We start from the raw sequence: 26,966 nt of genomic DNA on the forward strand, positions 1-26,966 counted from the left end.
TTTTTTGGAAATAATTAAGAAATAGCTTTTCAAAGCACAACTACTGGAAGTCATTTGTAGCTTGAGTTGGGAAGTAAAAATGAATGAAACACACTTGAGTGACTCAGATTCTTTTCAATTTTCACTTTGAAAGGACATCATTCACTGGTTGGTCAATAACTCTTCTTGCAAATGCATCAAGAACCTTCAACCATAGACATGCCACTGTATTTCACAAAGCTATTGCTTTTAAATTCACTGCTTCTAGTGGTTACATAGCTTCCTTTTCACTCGTCTTTTTTACATAATTGTTGACCGTTTTATATAAAAAAATTGCAATTCTTCCTCCTTGATCTTTTTGATTGAAATCAGTTAACAAGGGAAATGGAGCAAGTGTAAGTTACACGTCCTGAGCGTGAAATAAACAACCAGCATTGAAATCTTTTTTTAGAAAATACACTTGCATTCACTTAACAGCTTTCATAATTTGTGACTCTCTTAAAGCTGAAGAAGTACTTTTAACATTTATTGTTGTTGTAATGCAGAAGTAAGTTGGAAAACTAGAAGTTTTAGAACATAATTAAATAATATTAGAATTAAAAAGCTTGCCATGTGAAAAATAGAGGAATAAAATGGGAGGCTTAAAAATTCAGCTATTAGTTGCAAGAAAATGAATGTAGTAGGTGCAGAGAGTCCTAAACTAATTCTTATTCAAGACTATCTTCTGTAAATGGAGATACAAGTTGTAGCCTTCCGTCATTTATAACAGATTTTTAACAAACTCCCAACTAGTTCATTATTAACAGTTCGCAGTTCGCCCATGAATAAAACCACTTCTCCAACCAGATGGGGCATGAGCACCAAGTTTAATTATTAACCTTATTTCAGACGCATACTTAAAATGAGAAAACCTTGGGTATTGATTTGAATGATTAATATGCTGCCTGAAATGTTAAAATACTGCTACAATTTTCTTAATGCTGCATAATTTATTACTAATCTTTGAACTAAACAATTTAATCAAGCATAAAATGGCATGACCAATTTAGTAATCATGCAAGACTGCATATTTCCAGCACAAACTGAAATGATACACTTTATGAGAAAATATCAATTGAAAAGGCTAAGTACTAGCTGAGGACAGAAATTCTCACCTTGAGAAGGGATAAATGTACAAAGGTCCATTGTTATTAGGAAGTAGTCATGATTCTCTTTTTTTTATAAAAAGGCCATTTTAAGTTTACATCTAGTAATGTCTCTTAATCTTCCAAACCTTAGTTCAACGTACCATACTGCCAAATTACTGATCGTAAGTAGATTTGAGTAAATATTTTCTATGACGCTCCTTCCTGATGACATTTGTGAAATTGAACAGTAAATAGAACAAACAATGATATCAGTGAATACCCACATTAAAAAGCTGGAGAACATATTTAGAGGAAGTGAAAGGTCCTCAACACAATTTGGGAGCAATTTTGAGAGTTTGGACTACACAAAGTCTTTGATTTGAAGAATTTGTTACTTAATTCTCTGGAGGTTCTCTTTCCTCCAGTTTTTAATCATGTTACTGTTCCAGAATGTGTAACAAGTAGAAAATGATTTATGTTTCTGTTATGCCATCTTGTTCTTAATGGTAATGCTTGTGATAACAACACATACTCATCCAGATATGTAGAGATATACAGGAAGGGAACAGACCCTTCAGTCCAAGTCATCCATGCTGATCAGATATCCTAAATTAATCTAGTCCTATTTGCCAACACTTGACCTGTACCCCTCTAAACCCTTCCTAGTCATATACCAATCTAAATACCTTTTAAGTGTTGTAATTGTTCCAGCCTCCTCCACTTCCTTGAGCAGCTTATGCCATACACACACCACTCTCTGGATGGAAAGGTTGGATCTTGGGTCCCTTTTAAATTTTTCCCTTCACCTTAAACCTATGCCCTATAGTTTTTGATTCTCCCACCCTGGGGCAAAAAAAGACCTAATTTATTCACCCTACCTGTGCCCCTCATTACTTCATAAATCTCTATAAGATCACCCTTCAGCCTCTAACACTCAGGAAAATAGCCCCAGTCTATTCAGCTTTTCCCAATAGCTCAAACCTTCTAACCCTGGCAACATCCTTTTTAACAAACATCTTTTCTGAACCCTTTCAAGTTTGACAACAACCATCCTGTAGTAGGGAGACCAGAACTACAAACAGCCTTCCACATTTGATCTAACCAATATCCTGAACAAGCCGCAACACGACTTCCCAACTCCAATATTCGATGCTCTGACTGATAAAGGAAAGCATACCAAACACCGCCTTCACTATCCTATCTACCTGTGGCTCCACTTTCAAGCTACGAAACGGCACTCCAAAGTCATTCCCCAGGACCTTACCATTAAGTGTATAAGTCTTGCTCTGGTTTGCCTTTCCAAAATGCAGCACCTCATTTATCTAAATTAAACTCAATTTGCCACTCCTCAGCCCATTGGCCCATCTGGTCAAAATCCCATTGTACTCGGAGGTAAACTACTTCGCTGTCCACTACACCTCCAATTTTGGCGTCATCTGCAAACATACTATATGTACCTCCCTATGTTCACATCCAAATCATTTATATAAAATGATGAAAAGCAATGGGCCGTTGTGGCATACCACTGGTCAAGGCCTCCAGTCTGAAAAGCAATCTTCCACACCACCCTCTGTCTTCCACGTTTGAGTCAGTTCTGTATCCAAATGGCAAGTTCTCCCTGTACTTCATGAGATCTAACCTTGCTAATCAGTCTCCCATGAGGAACCTTGTCGAATGCCTTACTGAAGTCCCTATAGATCACATCTTCTGCTCTGCCCTCATCAATCCTCTTTGTTACTTCTTCAAAAAAACTCAATCAAGTTTGAGACATGACTTCCCACACACAAAGCCATGTTGACTATCCCTAATCGTCCTTTCCTTTTCAAATGTATGTAAATCCTGTTTCTCAAGATTCCTTCCAACACCTTGCCCACCACCAACATCAGGCTCACTGGTCTATATTTCCCTGGCTTTTCCTTTACACCTTTATTAAATAGTGGCAACACGTTAACCAACCTCCAGTCTTCCGGCACCTCATCTGTGATTATTGATGGTACAAATATCTCAGCAAAGGGCCCTGTAATCAGTTCCCTTGCTTCCTACAGAGTTTAGGGTACACCTGACCAGATCCTGGCTATTTATTCACTTTGGGGTGTTAAGGCATCCAGCAGCACCTCCTCTATAATATGGACATTTTTAAAGATGTCACCATCTATTTCCCCATATTCTAGATCTTCCTTGTTATTTTCCACAGTAAACACGGATGCAACATACTTGTTAAATATCTCCCCATCTGTAGTTGCACATATAGGCTGCCATGCTGACCTTTCTTGTACACACTCAACGAATTCCTCTCTACCTAAACCCCTAACATTAAGGCAGTCCCAGTCTATATTTGGAAAGTTAAAATCCTCTACCGTAACCACCCTAATATTGTTACAGATAACTGGGATCTCCTGACAAATATGTTTCTCAATTTCCTGCTGACTATTGGGGGATCTATAGTGCAATCCCAAGAAGGTGATTATTCCTTTCTTCTTTCTCAGTTCCACCCAAATAACTTCCCTGGATGTATTATCAGGAATGGCCTCCCTAAGATTCACAAGGAGGAGATGTTAGCAATTCTGGAAAATGGAAAATAGGTAAGACGCCTGGGCTGGATGGGATTTATCCTAGGATTCTCTGGGAAGCTAGGGAGGAGATTGCTGAGCCCTTCGGCTTTGATCTTTGTCGTCATTGCTACAAGAATAGTGCCAGAAGACTAGAGGATAGCAAACGTTGTCCCCTTGTTCAAGAAGGGGAGGAGAGACAACCCTGATAATTGTAGACCAATGATCCTTACTACGGTTGTGGCTAAAGTGTTGGAAAAGGTTACGAGAGATAGGATTTGTAATCATCTAGAAAGGAATAATTTGATTAGGGATAGTCAACACGGTTTGTAAAGATTAGGCCATGCTTCACCAACCTTAGAGTTCTTTGAGAAGGTGATCAAACATGTGGATGAGGGTGAAGTGGTTGATGTGGTGTATATGGATTTCAGTAAGGTGTTTGATAAGGTTCCCCATAGTAGGCTATTGCAGAAAATATGGAGGCATGGGATTGAGGGTGATTTAGCGGTTTGGATCCGAAATTGGCTAGCTAAAAGAAGACAGAGGGTGGTAGTTGATGGAAAATGTTCATCCTGGAGTTCAGTTACTAGTGATGTACCACAAGGATCTGTTTCGGGGCCACTGCTGTTTGTCATTTTCATAAATGACCAGGATGAGGGCGTAGAAGGATGGGTTAGTAAATTTGCAGATGATACGAAGGTTGAAGTTGTGGTTTGTGCCGAAGGATGTTGCAGATTACAGAGGGACATAGATAAGCTGCAGAGCAGGGCTGAGAGTTGGTAAATGGAGTTTAACATGGAAAAGTGTGAAGTGATTCACTTTGAAAGGAGGAACAGGAAAACTGTGTTCTGGCCTAATGGTAAGATTCTTGGTAGTGTAGATGAGCAGGGAGATCTCCGTGTCCATGTACATAGATCCCTGAAAGTTTCCACCGAAGTTGATAAGGTTGTTAAGAAGGCATAAGATGTGTAAGCTTTTATTGGTAGAGGGATTGAGTTTTGGAGCCACGAGGTAATGTTGCAGCTGAACAAAATACTAGTGGAGCCACACTTGGAGAATTGCATACAGTTCTGGTCACTACATTACAGGAAGGATGTGGAAGCTTTGCAAAGGGTTCAGAGGAGATCTACTAACATGTTGCCTGGTATGGAGGGAAGACCTTATGAGGAAAGGCTGAAGGACTTGAGGCTGTATTCGTTCGAGAGAGGAAGGTTGAGAGGTGACTTAATTTAGACGAAGATAATCAGCTGGGTAGGGTGGACAGTGAGAGACGTTTTCCTTGGATAGTGATGGATAGCATGAAGGGACATAGCTTTAAATTGAGGGATGATAGATATGGGTCAGATGTCAGAGGCAGGCTCTTTATTCAGTATTAGGGGCGTGGAATTCCCTGCCTGCAACAGTAGTAGACTTGCCAAATTTAAAGTCATTTAAATGGTCATTGGATAAACACGTGGATAAAAAATGTAGGTTAGATCGGCTTCAGATTAGTTTCACAGGTCAATGCAACGTTGAGGGCCGAAGAGCCTGTACTGCGCTGTAATGTTCTAAATTCCATGTTCTAAGTGCAGCTGTAATGCTATCCCTTACCAAAAACATCACTCCCCCATCTCTCTCGCCACCCTTTCTATCCTTCTTATAGCATTTGTATCCTGGGACATTAAGCTGCCAGTCCTGCCCATCCCTGAGCCATGGCTCTCTAATTGCTATGATATCCCAGTCCCATGTTCCTAACCATGTCCTGAGTTCATCTGCCTTCCCTATTTGGCCTCTTGCATTAAAATAAATACAGTTTAATTTATCAGCCCTACCTTGTTCTCTGCTTTGTTCCTGACTGTTTGACTTGCTCCTTTTCCCAACTGTACCAGTCTCAGATTGATCTATATTTCCTCACGATTTCCCTGGGTCCCATTTCCCCCCTGCCCTCCAACCCCACCTCCCCAAAAGACCTTACTACTTTGAATCCTCCCAAGCGGCTTGAGCATGTTTCCCTGCCAGTATATTAGCCCCCTTCCAATTCAGGTGCAATCCATTCTTCTTGTGCACTTCACTTCTATCCCAGAAGAGATTCCAATGATCCAAAAACGTGAATCCTTCTCCCATGCAACAGCTCTTCAGCCATGCATTCATCAGTTCTATCCTCCTATTCCTGCCCTGACTAGTTTGCAGCACCAGAAGTAACCCAGATATTAGTACTCTCGAGGATCTCCTTTATAAATTCCTGTCTAACTCTCTCCCTTCAGAATCTCATCCTTTTCCTTTCCTATGTCATTGGTTCACTGTGTACAATGACCTCCTGCTGGTCCCCCTCTCCTTTGAGAACATTCTGCATCCTTTCTGAGATATCCTTGATCCTGGCACCAGGGAGGCAACACTGATTTTTTGCTGCTGGCCACAGAAACATCTTTCTGTGTCTCTGACTAGAGAGTCCCCTATTACAATCGATCGCTTGGAATCTGATGTACCCCCTCGTTACATTAGAGCCATTCTTGGTACCAGAAATTTTGCTGCTCGTGCCACATTTCCCTGAGAGTCCATCACCCTTACATTTTTAAATACAGCATATTTGTTTGAAATGGGGATAACCACAGAAGCTGATGTACTACTTGTACTACTACCTATGTTTCCTGGAGTTAACCCATCTACCTGATTTGTATCTGCGGCTTTTCTCCCTTCCTATTACTGCCATCTATCACACCTCCTAGCTCTTGTAAATTTCTTAATGCCTTTAACTGCCACTCCAACTGATCCATGCGATCTGACAGAATTCACAATCTAAGATACTTGTTACAGACATAATTACCAATAACGTGGAAACTCTGTCCTCAATCCAACAGGAGGAGTGCATGACTCTACTAAAGGCCATCTTTGTTCCTTCACAGTCTACAGATCCTGAAAATAGCACCGTCTTATTGCTCTAAAAAAACACTGCTCCAGGCTAAGTTAACACTTATGGCTTATTTTTAAAATTTAATCAAGAGACAGATCTCCATAAAACATATAGTCAAAAAAGAACCCATTCTACTCGCTATTGTAGATTTACAGCAAGGTTACACTTAAAACTATGCACTTATCTGTTCCTGTGCTGTGAGCTCTTCCACAGTTTGCTCCAAGGTCTGCTGTGAATTTTGCTGATGCTAATTTTTCTTAGATGCACTCCAGTGTCCAGAGATACTGGAACTCAAACAACAAAGACAGTAACTGTGCAGATTCACTGCTGTATCAGACAGCAGTGTAGGTTTCTTTCTCTGACCATGTGGTCACTACCTTTGTTTATCTTCCTCCTTTTTAAAGTGCTGTTGTTTTGATCTTTTTTCCCCAAAAGTATCAAAACGATGCAACAACATATAAAACAGTAATTGCTGTTCCTGGAATTCAAGGAAATCACCTTAAACACCTAGAATACCACAAAAACGGAGCAGGTCTTAGAGCTACATTTTTTCCTATCCTCCATCTTGGATTACTCAGAATCCACTTAATATGAAAGTTTTGCACTTATGAAATGGTTTATGTTGTAACAGATACAAAGGACAACCTGAAACCACAGACACACTCAAACTGCAAACTATGGACAATGTACCAGGTTTGTTTGCAGTTTCACACACCAGACATGCAGGTAAGTGAGATGCTGCAGTGAGTTGAGAACAACGTGTGCAATGGAAATCACTTTGCTAGTAATGCATCACAGAAGCCATCTTGCTGTCAGATTGAATACATGAATCCAGGAATAGAAAGATGTCTTTGCTAAATTGTAAAAACAAAATCTCCAATGCATAAAACCTGGGAACACCAGTTCTTATTTGTGAAGTGGGACCCTTCAGTCAGTGGTGACTATGTCCTGAGTTCTTGGGGCAGGGATGGTGGGGGGTGGTTGCAATAACATTTCAGGGGATTAGGTAAGAATTGCCTGAAATCTCAGGGAGAGCTATATCCTACTCTGCTTTCCTCTCATTACTTGCATTGGATGACCACCTATTCTTTGGAAATTCTCACATGATGACAACACAGGCAAAACCATAAATAAAGCCCATCAGCAGGGGACCTGTCTGTAGAAATCCTGTGATCTGATGTCACATGATCTGGTCATCCAGGAATGCTTCCAGAAGAGTTGGCTAATTCATTCTACAAGTATGTCAGATGCTAATGAGCAATTAATGGCCCTACCACCTCTTCAGACATTAAAGCACATAATGGAAAACATTTCCTGGACAAGGTTCTTCATTATTCCAGCCTAATTTTGCTGGGATCTGCCAAGCACTCCGATCTATTACAGTCACCTTCCCTTGTTCAGGCTGCCAATAGCAGATCCCTGGACTCAGAGATTTTCCTTCCATAGAAAAGGACTTTGATTTGGGAAATCCATTGAAAATGAATCGAAATCACATTCCTTTGGCAGACCTTAATAATCCCAGTAGAAGCAATTTTTTTGTTTTAAAAATGGAGCCCTGCAGGAGATAAAATCAATCTGGGGACTGGATAAACTGTTTTACTGAATATGCAATATGCACTTTGAAAATGAGAATTTCTACAAACTAAAGATACCTGATGCAAGTCTGTTTTGAACTTGTGTTACCAGATACGCGATATGTCTTTGGGAGTGTTTCAGTTCTCCAGTGAACTCCAATTTGTTACCAGAAGAGGTGAAGTTTTTCCAAAGACTGGTTCAGAATCAAAAAACTGAAAGCCGTCTTTTACTGTCCCTCTTAGATTTGAGAATGACAAACTACGGGAGCAGTTGAAACAAGAATATGCAAATGACAAGCAGTCTGCTCTAGCTCACTTACAGCAGGAAAAAGAGAATGAAATGAAAATCTTACAGGAAAAGTGGCAAAATGTAACAGTGGCCCTTGAAATTGAGGTAATTGGATGAAAGGGTGTATAAACGTAAATAGTGTGGTTTACAAAATTGCATTTCTTGTGGAAATTTTCTCACCAAGGGCTACAATCAGATATCATCTGTTTTCCCTGATTTAAATTAAATTGTACTTTACAAGCTGGAATGAAATAGCTGCTGGGTGAATTTCACCTGGATGTCGATTTCAGGTGAGTCGGACCAAATCCTCCCAGTTTGTATCAGTTTAAGTCTGAATTACTTTCACTCTCGGGCCTCCGTTGCCTGGATCAAATGGCTGCAAGGAGAGCCAACTGATGTTCGACAGACAAAGATTGGGAGACCCTGCAACTACACCCACATGTAAAACACATACCACAGACTCACTGGTGCTGATGTTCTCTATTGGTTTGGGGCAAATGTTCAGTGCTGCAGTGACTGTGTATGAGGAGCAATGCAATGGCAGTGCGTGACAGGTCTTCTTTAGGAGGCAACTTAGCTCTAAGCTATCCCTCCAGAACAGTGCAACTTCCTCATGCTTTGTACTTCAGAGGAATGCGATTATCTTGTCCTGAGGCTGAAAGTCATTGTAAGGGTCAGAATTTCACTTTCACTCTGCAGTGATGTGCGTGTGCGTGTGTGTGTGGTGTCGATTCTCTCCCACTCCACCCCAGCAACTGCTGTTGCTGCTTCTGCTCACCTATAACAGTGTAGTTGCTGGAGGAGATTCTTGAAAGACTTCACTACAGCACTTTGGGTGGACCAAAATAACACAAGTATTGCAGGGGAAAAAAAAATGCATTTTTGTCAAAGCTTTTCATCTTGTACTCACCAGGACAATTGGCAAGAATCCCAATCCAAGTGGAAAACTATTATCATTTAGATTGCATGAGAGTGCTGAATAGCTGGATAATCAAAGCTACCCTTTCTTCATTAGAGACAGAAAAACTGCAGATGCTGGAATCCAAAATAAATAGGCAGGAGGCTGGAAGAACACAGCGAGTCAGGCAGTATCAAGAGGTGGAGAAGTGAACATTTCAGGTGTAACCCTTCAGGATTGGGCGTGGGTGTAAGGGGAGCTGCAGATAAAGGAGGTGGTGGGGACAGGGTGGTCAAGTGGGGATAGGTGAACACAGGTAGAGGACATGACCTGGTTGGTCAATGGGAGGAATGAATTCAATTGGTGGCAGGGAGCAGTGGAACGGAGGGAGGAGGGGCTGGGAAGGGAGTGGGGGGAATAAGAAGGGAGGTTATCTGGAATTAGAGAACTCAGTATTGAGTTCTCCAGGCTATAGGCTGCCCAGGTGGAAGATGAGGTGGTGTTCCTCCAATTTGTGGTGTGGTTCGTTGTGGCAGTGGAGGTCTAGTTGGAGTTGGAGTTGACGGAAGTGTTTTAAGGATGATGTGGAGACTGGTGGGGTAGTAGGTGAGGACAAGGGGTACTATGTTCTAAACCCCCCCCCCCCCAAATGCAATAAAGACAGTGGAACAGGGAATGGAGTAGATGTGGAGGAGGGCTGTCTGGATGACAGAGAGAGGAAAAGCATGTTGTTCAAAATTGGCAGATTCCTGAGATGCTCGCAAGTGGAATGTCTCCTCATCTGAGCAGATGAGGTGGAGGAATTGGGAGAATGGGATGGAGTTCTTGCAGGATACTGGTTGGGAGGAAGTGTAGTCCTGGTAGTTATGAGAGTCTGTGTTTGTAGTAAATGTCTATCCGGAGACTGTTGCCAGAGATAGGAATGGAGAGGTCAAGAAAGGGGAGGGAGGTGTCTGAGATGGATCATGTGAATGTGAGTGCAGGGTGGAAATTGTGGGCAAAGTCAATGAACTGCTCCAGTTCATCCTGGTTGCAGGATGTTTCACCAATGCAGTCATCAATGTAACCGCAGAAGAGTTGGGGCACAGTGCCTGTGCCCGTGCAGGTACTGAAGAGTGACTGTTCGATGTAGCCACCACCAAGAACATCTTCACCTCCCCATCCCTGTCTGCTTTCCGCAAAGACCATTCCCTTCAACAGTCCCTGGTTTGCACCATTCTCTCCTCCAACCCTGTCTCCAGCCCCCCCAAAACCCCGGTACCTGCACCCAGAAAAGATGAAAAACCTCCCTCACCTCCACGCCGGGCCCCAAACAATCCTTCCAGATGAGACCGAGGTTCACCTGCCTCTCTTCCAACCTACTTTACTGCATTTGTGGGCGGCACGGTGGCACAGTGGTTAGCACTGCTGCCTCACAGTGCCTGAGACTCGGGTTCAGTTCCCGACTCAGGCGACTGACTGTGTGGAGTTTGCACGTTCTCCCTGTGTCAGCGTGGGTTTCCTCCGGGTGCTCCGGTTTCCTCCCACAGTCCAAAGATGTGCGGGTCAGGTGAATTGGCCATGCTAAATTGCCCGTAGTGTTAGGTAAGGGGTAAATGTAGGGGTATGGGTGGGTTTCGCTTCGGCGGGTCGGTGTGGACTTGTTGGGCCGAAGGGCCTGTTTCCACACTGTAAGTCTAATCTAATCTAATCTAATCAGGTGCTCCCAGTGTGGTCTTCTCTATATCAAGGAGACCAAATGTAAACTTAGGGAACAGTTTGCTGACCATCCTAGCTGGGTCCACAAGAACCGACCGGACTTCCCAGTCACCACCCGTTTTCAGACCCCCAACCCACTCCCTTTCTGACGTGACCATCCTTGGCCACCTCCATTGCCACAACAAACCACAACACAAATTGGATGCACAACACCTAGTCCTCCGCCTGGGCAACCTACAGCCCAGAGGATTCAACATTGAGTTCTCCAATTTCAAATAACCTCCCTCCCCATTCCCTGACTCCCTTGGCAGCACCTCCTCCCCTTCTTACACCAACCAGATTCATTCCTCCCATTGACCAACCAGATTGTATCCTCTGTCTGTTTTTACCTATCCCCACTTCACCACCCTGTTCCCCCCATCCCCTTGATCTGCAGCTCCCCCTGCATCCAACCCCAGTCCCGAAGAAGGGTTACACCCAAAATGTCAACTTCACCACCTGATGCTACCTGGCTTGCTGTGTTCTCCCAGCCTCCTGCCTGTCCACTCTTTCTTCATCACAGAATCACTACAGTGGTAACAGGCCCTACGGCCCAATAAGTCTGCACTGACCCTCCGAAGAGTAACCCACCCAGACCCATTCCCATACCTTATTGTTTTATATTTACCTCTGCCATCTGCACCTAATCTACACATCCCTGAACACTATGGGCAATTTCCCAAGGCCGGTTCACCTAACCTGCACATCTTTGGATGGTGGGAAAATACCCGAGCACCCAGACAAACCCCACCAGACATGGGTGAGAACGTGCAGCAGTGCGAACCACTGAGCCACCATGCTGCACAAAAAAAACTTGTGTTCCTTTTCATTATCACAATTTAATCCATAACTGAACAGAACTTAAGCTCTTATTTTTATTTTGACTTGAATGTGATGTTGATTATTTGCGAATCTCCCAGCCATTGCCATTCTGCCTGTCTCTCAGAAATATTGTATCCCCTGGAATATTTATTTCCCATCCTTAATTGCCTTCTAACCTTTGACAATCAGAACTGGATCACTTACCCCTATTTGTGTCACTCACTCATCCGTGGTGTTGATGTTTTGGGCAATAGAATGAAGAACCTTTAATTTATTTTTATTTTTTTTGACAATGACCTTTATTCCCTGATTTACAGTTTCTGTTAAACTCTTTCTTCCTTCCTGTCCCATCCTGTTTCTCTTTACCCGTACTGTTCCACTGTTCTGATGCTTTAATATGTCGCTTTGGATTTCTAAGCTTCTCCTTCCACTTTCTATCTGTTACTTTAAAGACCTGTTAGACAAATGATAGATTAAATTAATGGAGAGAAATGGGAAGTGGTTTACTTTTGTAGAACATGGAGAGGCGATAACAGGTACAGGAGCTGAGAGACCGGAGTGAATGTGTGTGTAAATCATTGAAGGTTACAGGACAGGTTGTGAGAACATGTAATAAATTCTATTAATTTTATAATAGACCAAACTTAATTATAGGGGAATGGAGCACAAAAGCAAGGAAGTCATGTATAATTTGTACCAAATGCTGGTATGTTCTATGGCCAAAATGAAACAGTAGTTAAATTTTTGCTTAGAACAGTCAATGCGCCACTAAGTAACATATAGACAGTGTTTACAGAATTGGTGTGAAGCTAAAAATCAGTGCCATTCTGCGCTATGGTTGCTGTGCCAGTCCCTTAGAGACAAGGCTGGTAAAATGGCAGTCAAAGGCTTCGAGAGTGGTAATAGAATGGCACCCTGTCATGTCTTGTGTCTGCATTAAGCTAGCCTTCCATTGGATTCCTAGTGAGAGGGAGGTGGAGAGGGTTTCCTATCAGAGGCCAAATGGCTCACTGAGGGCCTGCTGAACAGCAGTAACCATCCCATGACCCCAGAGTCATCGCAAGAATTCCCTTGATTCACTTACTGGCAGTTTCAGGGTACCTCAACATAAAGTCTCCATCTCCTTGCTGCCTCAGCATCAGCCACCTCTGTCAGTGGCACTGCTAAAGCTGCAGCGTTTTTGTTCCACTGAGTGGGCCAGTAACTCATCTGATAGATGCTTTCAATTGATGGCCGCTGGTGAAATTGTCCCATCATCCGGCCATTCACTGCTGCACGCTCAAGAACTGCATTTGGTCACGGTGTCAAAAGGTTCCAGCCTCTGCTGCTTTCAGCAAGTCCCTAATAAGCAAAAGAGGATTTTAGCTCAATTTAACTGGTTTAATTATAATTTGAGAGCATTAGTTCATGCAATTGATTTCCATAAATGCCGGGGGTCTCTTTTGAAATTTCTGCATACTCTTAATTCTTGAGGTATTTTAGAAACCTTACTGTTATTTTCAAGAGTGAATTATGTAATACTGTAGAAAATGTATTTTGAAAATTACAACAAACTTTGATTTCTACATGGGCTTAAACAGTCAATAATCCTGAAAATAAGGGATTTTTTTTCCCCGTGATGGCTCAAGTATGGATTAAAGTGAAGTTAGTGTTTTGAATTTGACTTCTGCCTTTCTTTCAGCTCACAAACATAAAGAAGAACTCAGAAAAACAAATGGAGGCTTCCCAAGATGCTCTCCAGTTGCTTCAGTCCCAGTTTGATAAAGAAAAGGAAATGCTCCTGGAAAAGCTTCAGTGCGTCACTGCATTAAATCAGGATCTGAAATCCCAGCTTCAGACCCTAAAGGAACAGATGCTAAAAACTGAGGAAAAATGTCAACAGCATGAAATAGCGGTAAGGTGTTTGTTGTGCTGCTGCCTTAAAAAGAGGTAAATATTATGGACCTAAAAAGCTGCATTTTTCCAGTACGTTTCCAACGTGAGTCCATGACAGTGAGGTAAACGACCAGAAAACCAGATCAGAATTGTCCTCCCCAGACATGGCCCCCATTGCCAGAAGAGTCATGTTCTGGAATCCATGGCTTTGTTGGCCCTTGACTGAATTCTGCTGTTACTTTACACCAGGGGGAAATGGCTGTGTGGATCTCCCAGGCAATGAATGAAGGTCTGGGCTTGCAAGCCTGACTGCAAGATGTTCAAAGTCTTAAATCTATCTTGTAAACTTCTGATTCCCTTCAGAAGGACAACGACAAACCCACATCAAATGGGTGCACATGGAGGTATCTACAGGCTGAACGGTGGGATGTAACTGCTGCTTCCTTTATCTGATCACACCACTCACTTTGGATATCCTTTTAAGTGTAGTTTGTAGTACAGGTTCTTGTCAGTAGTGAGGCCTTCCCGACCATTGGGCTCAGAAAAAGAGGTAACAGGTTATGAATCATTTACTCAAACTACCTGTGAAGCTTCAAGATTCACACCTCCCTGTCAAGTTCTGTACATTGTCTACCTTGTCCAATCAGATTCCTCTTTTGTGGGAGCCTCTTTAAGCTGTTTCATTACAAGAAAATGTTAATTTCTCTCCCCTCCTTCTGCTCCTCACCCCTGCCAAATGGTCCACTACAGAATAATTAGAACAGTCTTGCCCACCAGCCAGGAATCAGGCCTGAATGTGGCTCACTGAGGGACCGATCTGGTCTACAAGCTATGATCCAAATAACACCGCCCCAAGTCGAAGATGGTTTCTCTCCACCACCAACCCCCCCCCCCCACCCCGTGTTTGCTGCTGGTTGGAAGAGCAGTGAGGCTGTATGGATGTCTGGATCTCCAGATGTATCCGGAGGTCTACATGCAGAGAATGATTGCAAGTTTGTAAGGAGGAGACTGCAAGGGATCGGGGAAGGCTGCGCAGTAAGTTCAAGATTCAATCAGGCTAAAGTGAGACTCTGCGGAAAGGACCCTGAAGGACAACAGTTGAGATGCAGAGTGGGACCCCTGAGATAGCACACTGTAAGATTGATGGAGGGGATGTGAATGGGAGGGAGAGGGTATGTATATGGGAGTGTGTGTGTGGAGGCAGGGTGGTGGCATGGTGGCTCAGTGATTAGCAATGCAACCTCACAGCGCCATGGACCCAGGTTAGATTCCAGCCTCAGGAGTCTGCACATTTTCCCTGTCTCTGGTTTCCTCCCACAGTCCAAACATGTGCAGGTCGGGTGAATTGGCTATGCTGAATTGCCCCTACTGTTGGATGCATTAGTCGGAGGGAAATGGGTCTGGATGGCTTATTCTTCAGGCAGTTGGTGTGGATTTGTCGGGCCAGAGGAGCTATTTCCACACTGTAGGGAATCTAATCTTTAAAAAAAATCCTGAAACCGGACATTGGGAGAAAGTGAGGACTGCAGATGCTGGAGATCAGGGTCAAGTGTGGTGCTGGAAAAGCACAGCCTGTCAGGCGGCATCCAAGGAGCAGGAGAGTCAATGTTTCGAGCATAAGCTCTTCATTGGAAACATTCTTGATGAAGAGCTTATGCTTGAAACATCGACTGTCCTGCTCCTTGGATGCTGCCTGACCGGCTGTGTTTTTCCAGCAACACACTCTTGACTCTGAAACAGAACATTGGCAACAGGGAAGAAGGAACAGAATCATCTAAAATTGCACCTTGCATTTCTGCAATCTTACTAAAAAATCAGTAGTTAGAGCAAAAAATACTTTCTTATTTTATATCAAAAGAGAAATTTCATATCTAGATTTAAGGTGGATCATATATATTTTCATGTGAAATGTGATGCAAATGAATTTAGTTTCTCTTCAAAAGTAAGCCTGTTGTTATTGAAATTCCATCGCACAGTAATCCTCCCCAGTATACACTGCAGCATAACTGAAGGTGATAAACATTGTGTCCCTTGTGACATTAAACTACAATTCTGAGAAATTGTTTGTAGATAATGCTCCCTCCTTCACTTTGCAGATGGATGGTTTCCTGGTGGGTTAAATGTATGTATATTGAAGAACCTGACAATGATCTCAGAAAAGCATTAAAATTGAAAAATAAAGCATTAGTCTCAGCTGTGGACTAGATTGAGGCTGTCGAGCTATCCAAAGTGCTTGTAATATATTATGTTTTTATAAATGTGCATAAAATTATATGTATTAGTATTTTGAAGATGTTCTTAATGTGTATGGTTATAAGTTATTTTTAATTCTACATTAGTTGCTTGCAAAGTCATGCTAAGAATATCAATATTGTCAACCCCTCATTGTCAAATCGAAGTGAGATTTTCACAAGGTATGTCTGTAGATATCATGTGATGTTTTTATAATCTAGCAGCAAGACAAACAGCAATCCCCAGAATACATTGCATGGACATAATGTGTAGCTGTGCTGACATTACGTTTATTTAGCTTGGGGGTCACTCAGTGGTTCGGTGAATATGTGATTTGATTTAGACTGCGATGGTCACAGTTTTGAGGTTTCCTCTGTGCTGAGTTAGCTCAGTTCAAAGTGTCCGACAGTGTCCCTCATTGACTGTGAGGTAGGGAGAGGAAAATCATCCCACTCCTAATTTCTACTGCTGTTGTGAGGCCATATGTGCGTCAGGTATGAACAACATCAGACCTTTCTGTGATGATCTTTGCATTTGAATAGTTCACTGATGCACATCCATTTGGGTGTTCAACTACATCTCAGTGTAAAATCAGTTTCTTCAGGAGAAGCTAGAAAGGAAGGGGGAAAAATCAATAGGACTGCAAGATACTTAGTGTGAGAGTCAAAAATGCATCGTACCCCTGGCACATTCACTGCACTGGCAGCTGAAGCAGGGTCTATCTTGTGCTTTGAAAAGTATGCTGGAGTGGGGGATGCACCAGGCCATGAGGTTCCAGATTGTGGTTGAATACGGTTCTGCTGCTACTGTTAGCCATGGTTTTGACAACAAGGCTCCAGGGATGCCTAGCATTGAGCTACGAGATCTGTTCATACCCTATCTAATTTAGCACCATGGATTTTTGTTTTCATTTCCAATTAAGGAACCAGGAGTCCGTCCATTTCAAAGACACATGGAATTATCATGATACAGAAGGAGCATTCCCTATTGAGTCTGTCCTGGCTCTCTAAGCATTTAGACTTGGTGCCATTCCACTGCCTTTTTCCCTTGTGCATTGGTTCTATTTATATAATTATTCAGTGCCCTTTCGAATGCCTCAACTGACCCTGTCTTCACTTCTACTCAGTGCATCCCAGAACCATTCGCCATGAAACGATTTTTTTTTCTACAGCACAACAACCAGAGACCAAAACCTTGCTACTTTTGCAAATCACTTTAAAGGATTGAGGATGAGACAGGATGTATTTAAGGAGCTGGAACAGTTTCTCCCTACCTACTTGATCCAGACCTCTCATGATTTTGAAAACTTATCAGATTTCCTCTCAGCCCTCCTCTGTGCATGGAAAACAGTTCCAATTCTCCAAGTTACCCATGTGACTGAAGTCTCTCAAACCTGGAAACATTTTTGTAAAGCTGTTCTGCACTCTCATCAATGCGTTTGCAGCCTTCCTATCGTGTGGTATACAGAACTGGATGCAGTAGTCTGGTTGAGGTTGAATAAGTATCTTCAGCAGAACCCCCTTGGTCTTTGCTCATGTTAATAAAACTCAACACTCTGCATTCTTCACCTGCCTTGCCAACTTCAATGATTGATACACCAACCCAGCTCTTGTTGCACCACTCCCCTCCTCCCTCCCCAAATATTTGACCTTATTTTATGTTGGTTATCCAGGTTTTTTTTTTGCATCAAAATGCATCAGCTCAGATTTCTTTTACATTGAACTTCATCTGCCATCTATTTGTTCATTTCACCAACTTGCCCGTGACCTACTGGGGTTCTACACTGTCTTCATAGTTTATAATTTCTCAATATTGCAGCTCCAATTTCTAAATGTTAGCCTGCTCACCCAGAGTTTTGGTCTGCAGGTATTGGATATAGATTGAAATTGGGGCACTGCTTCCCAGTGCAGCAGTGGAGGTGGATCTATGGTAAGGATGAGTGATTTAAAAAGCCCACTTCCATTTACCGGGGCATCAACCCTGTATTAATCATTTTAGTAGGCCTTCTCGCAGCCCTCCTCCAACCCACTTCCCATCTTCCCTCCATGTCCATTTTATCTTCCATGCACACTCACCCATTATCCTCTAGCTACTAAACTCATCTGTCAGATAGTAAATCCTTCAAATGCTTATAAACCAAAAAAAAGGCATTCACCACCCTCTCTTTTACATTAATGTCTCTTTAAAATTCTTTTAAAACTGTCAGTCGAACATAGCCAAAGTCCCATTGAAGCAATGTTTACTGCTATGAACACCTCTTAATCATGTCCAGAGAAACAGTCAAAAACTCCTTCAGTTAAAGTCGTTACAAGTCTATCAAGCTGCCAATTAAACAAAGCTAGCAGTCCTCTGTGCACTTTATATATTTTCTAATCAATCTGTTCAGAGATGTTATAACACACCACTGTGCAGGTAGGACTTGAACCTAGGACTCCTGGCTCAGGTAGGAACATAAACAACTGCACCGTAAGAGCCCTACTTGACAAACAAACTCTTGCAGGGCATTAGTCAGTCTTAGATCTTGTCAGAGTCTGTATAATGAAGCAGGCTGAACTGGTGGCAATGGTGCACACTAAAGTCTCCCATCCAGAGTTTTCCAAACTCAATGCTTCTTCCAAGTAATGCTCAATGTTGAGGCAGACTGAGTTATCAACTGAAAGAGGAAGTAATTAGCAGGAGATTTGCTTGTCCATGTTGCCGTGAGGTTTCATGCAGTCTGGTGTCAACATGGTGGCATTCTGAAGAAGGGGCCTGGAATTGAGACATTGACTCTGCTTTCTTTCTGTGGATGCTACCAGATCTGCTGAGTTTTTCCAGCAATTTCTACTTTTGTTGGAGCCACTTCATGAACTCTGTGCTGAGTGCATCAGAAACTTGAAAGGGTTCAGGGAATGTTTACAAGAATGTTCCAGGGTTGGAGGATTTGAGCTATAGAGAGAGGCTGAATAGGCTGGAGTGTCGGAGGCTGAGGAGTGACCCTGTAGGGGTTTATAAAATCATGAGGGATGTGGATAGAGTAAATAGACAAGGTCTTTTCCCTGGATGGGGGAGTCCAGAGCTAGAGGGCATAGGTTCAGGGTGAGAGGGGAAAGATATAAGAGTAACCTAAGGGGCAACTTTTTCACAGAGGGTGAAATGAACTGCCAGAGGAAGTGGTGGAGGCTTGTAAGTTTACAACATTTACAAGGCATCTGGATTGGTATATGAATAGGAAGGGTTTAGAGGGATATGGGCCAAGTGCTGGCAAATGGAAGTAGATTGGGTTGGGATATCTGGTTGGCATGGACAGGTTGGACCAAAGGGTCTGTTTCTGTGCTGTACATCTGACTCTATGCAGCTAGTGGATCAGGACATTCCCAGGAACAATGACAAAGATGTCTGGGCCACTAGCTATCGCACATAACTCCCTGAGAATGAATTGCTAGTCTATTTCTTCACAAATGTCACTGAGGAAAAGGTTGTAGGTTTGACTAGGCTCCCTGTGTATTTGTCAACATCTGTTTTCATTCTTAATGGGCTTCTTGTGGTGGTTTTAACACGACTGAGTGGATTATCATTTCATGTCAGGGAGGCAGGTAAGATTGTTGTGTGACTATAAAGCTGGCAGATTTTCTAAGGAAATTGGTTTAAACAGCAGTCCGATTAGTTTCCAAAATCATTTATTGTAGATACTAGTTGACAAATCCAGATGCTTTTACTTAACACATAAAAGCCCCAACTCCTACGGTGGGATTTGCGTTAGTATCTTCAGATGATTAGTCCAGAGCACTAGATTACTAGTTCAGTAACATAACTTTTACACTACCTGTGTCAAAATGATGCCTATAGAAGTTGCAATTTGTGTTAATAAGTAATTGTGATATTTAAAGAAACAGCAAATTGTTAAAAATACGAATCTATTTTCTAAAGGAGGGTAATTACCAGAACCAGCTGAAAGCACTCGAAGAGGATCTGTCAAAGTCCCAGAGTGAGACCTCCAAGCTGCAGAGAGAGAAGATACTACTTCAGGAAGCACTTTCACGACTCGAGAAGGAGATTGAGTCAAGCAATCAGAAAACTGTCCAGCACAGAAGTGAAGAAGCGCAACATCAGAAGTTGGTAGCTCAATTAACAAACAATTTAAACTGAATTTTAAATGCTCTTTGGTTTGTCTGGTGGATAAAGTGGGTATCGTTTGATGTTAAGCTGAACAATCTATTAAATGGCTTTAACTAGTGCCATGGGAATGGTTTTGATGCCGCCAAGGCTGAATCTCTCAGGGCAGTTTATTATGTTGGTGTAGGTCTGACGTAAATGGTCACCGTTACAATTTGAGTTGTTCCTGTGATTCATTCATGGAGTAATGGCCATATCTCCTCAGACACATTCACAAGGTGACTGCAGGTCACCCACATTTTACATAAGATGTTAAAATCTGGGGCTCTATCACTCGAGTCGGTGACCAGATTTTTGAATAATTGAACTCTCATGTCAACGAGAATGCTGTGTTCATTGTCAGACAGTGATATAATATGAGGAGAATGCCTTCAATGGCTGCTAGCATTGGAAGCCACTCCAGCTGTGTTTTTGTTTAAGTTCTTTCAGTGGTCTGGCCATCACTAGCAAGGCCAGCATTTGTTGCTAGTTCCTAACTGTCCTGGAGAAGCTTGAGGTGAGCTTCCTTCTTGAACCACTGCAGTCCATCTGTTGGGGAAAGACTTCCAGCATTTTGACTCAACGTGAAGTTTCTGTTGATCTCAACTGCCCAGAAATAATCCTCGCGACTTTGTGGGAATGGATGTCTTCCACAGTTTTCTGCTGGCTCCTATGCCAGGTTGAGCAGTGCGAATGGGTAGTACAGTCTAGTATGTTGTGGTCCTGCTGCACAGAGTGGTACCATTGATAGACTAAATAAATATGCTTTAATCCATAGCCTTTCCACTGTTGAATAGAGGACATCATTCTGGTTTGTTCCACGTGATCATTTTTCAAGCCACTCTTTTAGAGTCATAGAACTGTACAGCGCAGAAACAGACCCTTTGGATCAACTTGCCCATGCCGACCAGATATCCTAAAATAATCTAGTCCCATTTGCCAGCACTTTGTCCATTTCCCTATAAACCCTTATTTATAACCATCCAGGTACTTTTTAAATGTTGGAGAAAGTGAAGACTGCAGATGCTGGAGATCAGAGCTGAAAAATATATTTCTGGAAAAGCGCAGCAGGTCAGGCAGCATCCAAGGACCAGGAGAATTGACGTTTTGGGCATAAGCCCTTCTTCAAGAATCCTGCCTGAAACGTTGATTCTCCTGCTCCTTGGATGCTGCCTGACCTGCTGCGCTTTTCCAGCAACACATTTTTCAACTTTTTAAATGTTGTACTTGCACCATCCTCCTCCACCACCTTTTGGCAATTCATTCCATAACATCTACCACACTCTCTGCATGAGAAAGTTGCCCCTTAAGTTCACTTTTAAATCTTTCCCATCTCACTTTAAACCTATGCCTCTAGTTTTGGACTCCTCCACCTTGGAGAAAAGACCTTAGCTATTCACCCTATCCATGCCCCTCATGATTTTATAAACCTCTATAAAAGGTCATACCACAGCCTCTGACACTGACCCTGTAGAGAAAATAGCCCTTATCTATTGAGCCTCTCCTGTAGTTCAAACCCTCCAGCCTTGGCAACTTGCTCATAAATCTCTTCTGAACCCGTTCAAGTTTCACAACATTCTTCCTATAGCAGGGAGGCCAGAACTGAACACAGTGTTGCAAAAGTGACCTCACTAATGCACTGTACAACCACAACATGACTTCCCAACTCCCAGACTCAATACACTAATCATGCATACTAAACACCACTTTTACTATTTTGTCTACCTGCAACTCCACTTTCAAGGAACTTTTAACCTGCCCTCTAAGCTCGCTTTGTTCTGCAACACTCCCCAGGGCCCTAGCAAAACGTAGCACCTCACATTTATCTACTGTTACTACTTATATGGATGATTAGAACTTAAGATTTGAAAGAAAATGGCTGCCATCTCTGGCCCCGGCTGCAATTTCTATCTGCTTCCCTCATCACTGGGTAGGTTCATACCACACTGCCTGAATACTCGCTGTCTGCTTTTATCTGGGGCTAATTCTCCTATACTCTACCATTCCATCACAAAAACTCCCTATCCTCTATAATGTTGCACACTCTAACCCTCTGCCAGAATGTAAAGGATAGAATTTAATGGCAAAATCATTAAGAATATTCAAGATTGTGTTGATATCAAATGGGAGAGCTAAAAAGTTAGAAATTGATCTTTGGTGGTATTGCATCAAATACCTGTTTCTTGTTCTGCTGAATATTGGGCACGGTTTATGATGGATAGTGATCCTGTAGCAGCCATTTTGTGCTACTTTCTAAGATGAATGGATTTCCCAGTACTACACATGAAATTTGTCAAGTCTTATGGGCTTTTCCTTACATTCTGACAATTTTTAACTAGGGAAGTGGTGAGGACAATTATGCTTTACATTCCAGGTAAGGAGGGAAGAAAATTCTGCTAATTTCATATTGATTTCTACTGACCCCTTTGTTTTGTGAGAATACTAAAAATATGTTTCTTTAAACCTCAGTTTGATGATTGGTCTACGTAAAGATGATCACTTGACAAGTGATCCTCTCTTGAAATGATCTATGAACCATATTTCCCTCCCAGCTACGAAGGAACAGTTTTGTTTGTTCAGCTCGTGCACAGATGCCTGGAGCTTATGTGCACCTGTCAGTAGCAATTTCTATTCATCCTACATCTAATCCAGTCTAGTTCACTAGACAAAGGACCCTTTGGCAACTGTAAGCAGGATAACTGGCAATCAGACTCTTCAGCCAAACAATTTTAAGAATCTTTACTATCAACTGCAAATTATATTTAAGAAAAGCTGAATATAAATTATATTTAAATCATTGAGCAAGAAGTGAAATAAAGATATAATATTCAAGTAGTAGTAAAGTATGCAGTTAAAGGAAGAAAATAGATGTTAAGAAAAATACATTTAATCTATTTAAAGATTACTCATTTGTAAAATTACATTTTTATGGTGAGGGAGATAGTTCAGCAGGAAAATTGCACTTTTTGCATCAGTGCAAACACACTTACTCTAAAATGTTATAGAGTCCTAACATTTCCCACCTATTGTGTGATTGATAGGTTATTACCATAGGTTTATGCCATTATGTTTTTTCTTGTTTATTGTTGTCACAATATTGCCTCATTTCTTTTCCTCAATGTCAAAGGTCACTGCAAGAAGAATTTAAGGCTCAGCATGAAAAAGAAATCAACTTTCTGAAGCAAAACCACCTGAAAGAAATTCAAGGCATTGTGTCTGATTTCAGCAGCTCCCAAACCCGTCTCCAAGCAAAGATAGTTTCCTTGGAAACTGAGTAAGTGCTGCATTATTGGTTAAATACATTTCTACCTGAAACAAAAATAATTAACATTTGGTTTAAATGTTAATATTGATGATTGGTCAACATCAAGATAATCAAGTGATCTCTTGTAAAGATCCATGGCTCAGGGTCTGAGGCCGTAGCACAGACGTATTACACACCAAAATTTGGAGTGCAAACCAGTCCCATAAGCTTTATACTGGTGTCCAGGATTTCTCACCAATTTACAGGGTCAGCTCCTGTAGAAGTTCTGGGCCTCCTTCATATAGATAAAATTATGCAAAACAAATTAGAGTTTGCCAAGATTTTATTAACACAATAACATCATAATTGGAATCAAATTTGTCTTTTCTCAGTTTGCATCTTCATCTTACATTTTGTTTCAATTTGACTTATATTGTTAATAATATTACCTTGGATTTGGATGTGGCATCCTTTTTCTTTATTATTGTGTACAAGACATAGAATTGCAGACATTTTCACCCACCATGGGGTTGAATAAGCTGCACGCTATTATTTCTTGTTTCAGTCTTAACTCTCTTTGAGGGTTATTATATTGTCAAACTGCAGTATAATGTGTTATTACAATTTGTTGATAAGTGACTCAACTCATAACAGACTCTTGCAAACCTGCAATCATTTGCAGAGTGAAAGAGATGGAAGAAAAATCAAAGAAGCATGAATCCAAACCAGAGGATTTGCATCGCATTAGCACACTTCAAGATAAGTTATCTGAACGTGACCAGATTATCAAAAAGCTTCTGGTAAGCACATGTTATTTGAGGCTGCTAGATAGAATCCAGCAAATTAAGATGTAGACCTGGTGTTCTGAGAGAGAGAATCCATCCTCATTCAGTCAGTTTATTTATGGATTTTTTTTGTCCTTTCTTAATTCCCCGTGGTAGTTGGTGGTGAGATAGACTCTTGAGAAGCTTCTCTCATGTGATGTAGATACACCTCAGTGCTGTTAAGAATTGAGTTCCCAGATTGTGATCCTATGACAGAGAACGATTGGTGGTAAAATTGAAGAGGAACTTGAATTTGGTGCTGTTTCCATGCATCTGCTGCTGCCCTTATCCTTCTAAGTAGTAAATGTTACAGGCTTGGAAAATGCCATTGAAATAGCCTCAATGAATTGTTGCAGTGCATCTTGGAGATGGTAGGAGTAAATATTTAAGATGGTGGATGAGTCAATCAAGTGGACCACTTTGTCTTGGATAATATTGAACTCCTTGAGTGCTGTCGGGGCTTCACTTATCGGAGTGAGTGGGGAGTTTTCCATCATACTCCTGACTTGTACCTTGTAGGTTATGGATTGACTTTAGGGAATCCAGAGATGAGTTACTCGCAGCAGAATTATTAGACTTCACGCTGCTCTTGTAATCATAGCATTTACATCTGTCTGATCTAGTCACACTCTGGTTGATTTTAACCTCAAGGATTTTGATAGTGGGAGATTCTGGGGATGTGATGCAATTGAATGTCAGGGGAACATGGTTAGATTTTCTTTTGTCAGAGTTGGTCATCTCCCAGCAATTTTTGTGGCATTCTCTTGCTACTTTGTTATTTATGGAGGGAGTTCAGATCTTGCTGATTGTGGAGACAGACTGCTTCAGTATCTTGGAGTTGCGAATGGTGCTGAACATTGTGCAATCATCCCCCACTTCTGACCTTTATGATGAAGGGAAGGCGATCAGAGCAGCTGAAGCTGGTTGGGCCAAGGTTCTACCTGAGGAATTCCTGATGGTATATTCTGGGATTGACCTACAATAACAACAACCAACTTCCTTTGTGCAAAATGTAAAATATTAATCTTTCATTTATTTATGTCTACTATAAACATTATAGTTATAACAGTCTCCATCATTTTTAGAAATTGAAAACAGATTTGCTTTCAGCTATATCATAAGCTTTTTAATAGTGAGTGGGTTAAGTTCTTCACTAGCTACTAAAGGGAAAAATGGACATGTATGTAAATCCAGGGGCATCTGTCAAGATATTTTCAGAAGAAGATTACTACTTCAATTTCACATCTGAAAATTGAAAAACAAAGGTTTTTTTTTACATATGACATTCCTGCGGCAATCCTTTAATGTGAAATACAGGTTCAAATGCAGTTCAGGAGACAGAAGATGATTGTCTTCCACCGTGACAACTGTCATGCTTCAGTAGGAAATCACAATGCTATTCACTTCAACAGAGGTTATTTGTGCTAAGGACAAATATTCGAGGCCATGCAATTAACTGCATTCTAATAGTCTCAGTTTTCTCCCTTGGTCAAATGTGACAGGGATAAAAAGGAGCCATGAATTTCTGTTAGGCTTTTCAGTGTCTGTGTTATTTTGCAAACTGGCCAACATGAAATTTCAATGCATGAAACAAAATCAGAGGTGTGACTTTACAATGGAGGTGTACAAGCCCCCTGAGATAGCAGCCTCAACAATACAGATTACTCCCATGATGCTTAATAGCCTAAGTGTTGCAATAAATGTGACTTTGACTATAGATTGTAATGCCCTGGGTAGTTTCTGATTTAACAGTACTGCTTGCTGAATGTTAATGTTTGCCACTTGTATTTAAAATATTTCTGCTTTAACTTGATGAAAGTGTGAGATGCCAGTGCCAGGGAACAGGATACATTTCCATCTTGTGCTACCTAACATGGTATCATCAGTCAATTTGGTTAACTCTTTATAAATATATCTCAGACAATGAAATAAAATGGTGAAAAACTGAGACCCCCCCCACCTCAAATAAAGATACTTGAAGCCACCAATATTCACATTCTGCTAATTGTAGTAGATACCCACTATACATACGCTGTGTTTTCAAACTCCAACCTAATCCCCTACCCTTGTCAATTTTATTGATAGGCTTCTGGAAGTCCACATAAATTAATATCCTTAGGAATTCCTTTAACTGGCATATTTGCAATCTTCTCCAAAAAGAAAATTGCTAAGATTTACAGAAGGATATCTGGCAGATTCACAGAAATGTCCCTAAGCACCCTGTTTGGCATGCTGCATAAATGTTCACCCCTTCACCCATTAAAGATTTCTGTGATGCTGAGTAAGAATCGAAACCTATTTGACCAGAGTTTATGATTAAATTGCCTACAGTTTGGAAACAGGCCCTTCGGCCCAGTACGTCCACACTGACCCTCTGAAGAGTAACCCATCAAGACCCATTCCCCTAGACTATATTTACCTCTGACTAATGCACCTAACACTATAGGCAATTTAGCATGACCAATTCACCTGACCTGCACATCTTTGGACTGTGGGAGGAAACCGGAGCACGCGGAGGAATCCCATGCAGACGTGGGGTGAATGTGCAGACTCAACACAGATGGTTGCCTGAGGCTAGAATCGAACCCAGGTCCCTAGTGCTGTGAGGCAGCAGAGTTAAGCCAGAATTCTGTGCTAGGAAAATGCAGTATTTCTGGGCTTTATTCTTACCATCAAATTCTGCTCATTCAAGTCTCTCAGAGCTAAATACAGTGCGATTAGCTGATGATTGTAGGCTAGATGATCTGATCTAGATCTGCACAAAGATGCAGATTTGTGCTGCATCTAAATTG

At 41.7% G+C, this 26,966-nt stretch overlaps 1 protein-coding gene across 1 annotated transcript in view; it reads left to right on the forward strand.

The window, feature by feature from the left end:
• Window positions 1-26,966, forward strand: part of LOC132816784 (protein FAM184B-like) — a 182,633-nt gene that overhangs the window by 147,615 nt on the left and 8,052 nt on the right. The window contains exons 9-13 of the mRNA XM_060826768.1: window positions 8,363-8,513; window positions 13,547-13,759; window positions 19,882-20,066; window positions 23,234-23,380; window positions 24,033-24,150. Coding sequence (XP_060682751.1) covers window positions 8,363-8,513; window positions 13,547-13,759; window positions 19,882-20,066; window positions 23,234-23,380; window positions 24,033-24,150 — 814 coding nt within the window. The remainder of the gene's footprint in view (window positions 1-8,362; window positions 8,514-13,546; window positions 13,760-19,881; window positions 20,067-23,233; window positions 23,381-24,032; window positions 24,151-26,966) is intronic.

Source organism: Hemiscyllium ocellatum, chromosome 1 (genome assembly GCF_020745735.1).
Source record: "Hemiscyllium ocellatum isolate sHemOce1 chromosome 1, sHemOce1.pat.X.cur, whole genome shotgun sequence".
Lineage (NCBI taxonomy): Eukaryota > Metazoa > Chordata > Chondrichthyes > Orectolobiformes > Hemiscylliidae > Hemiscyllium > Hemiscyllium ocellatum.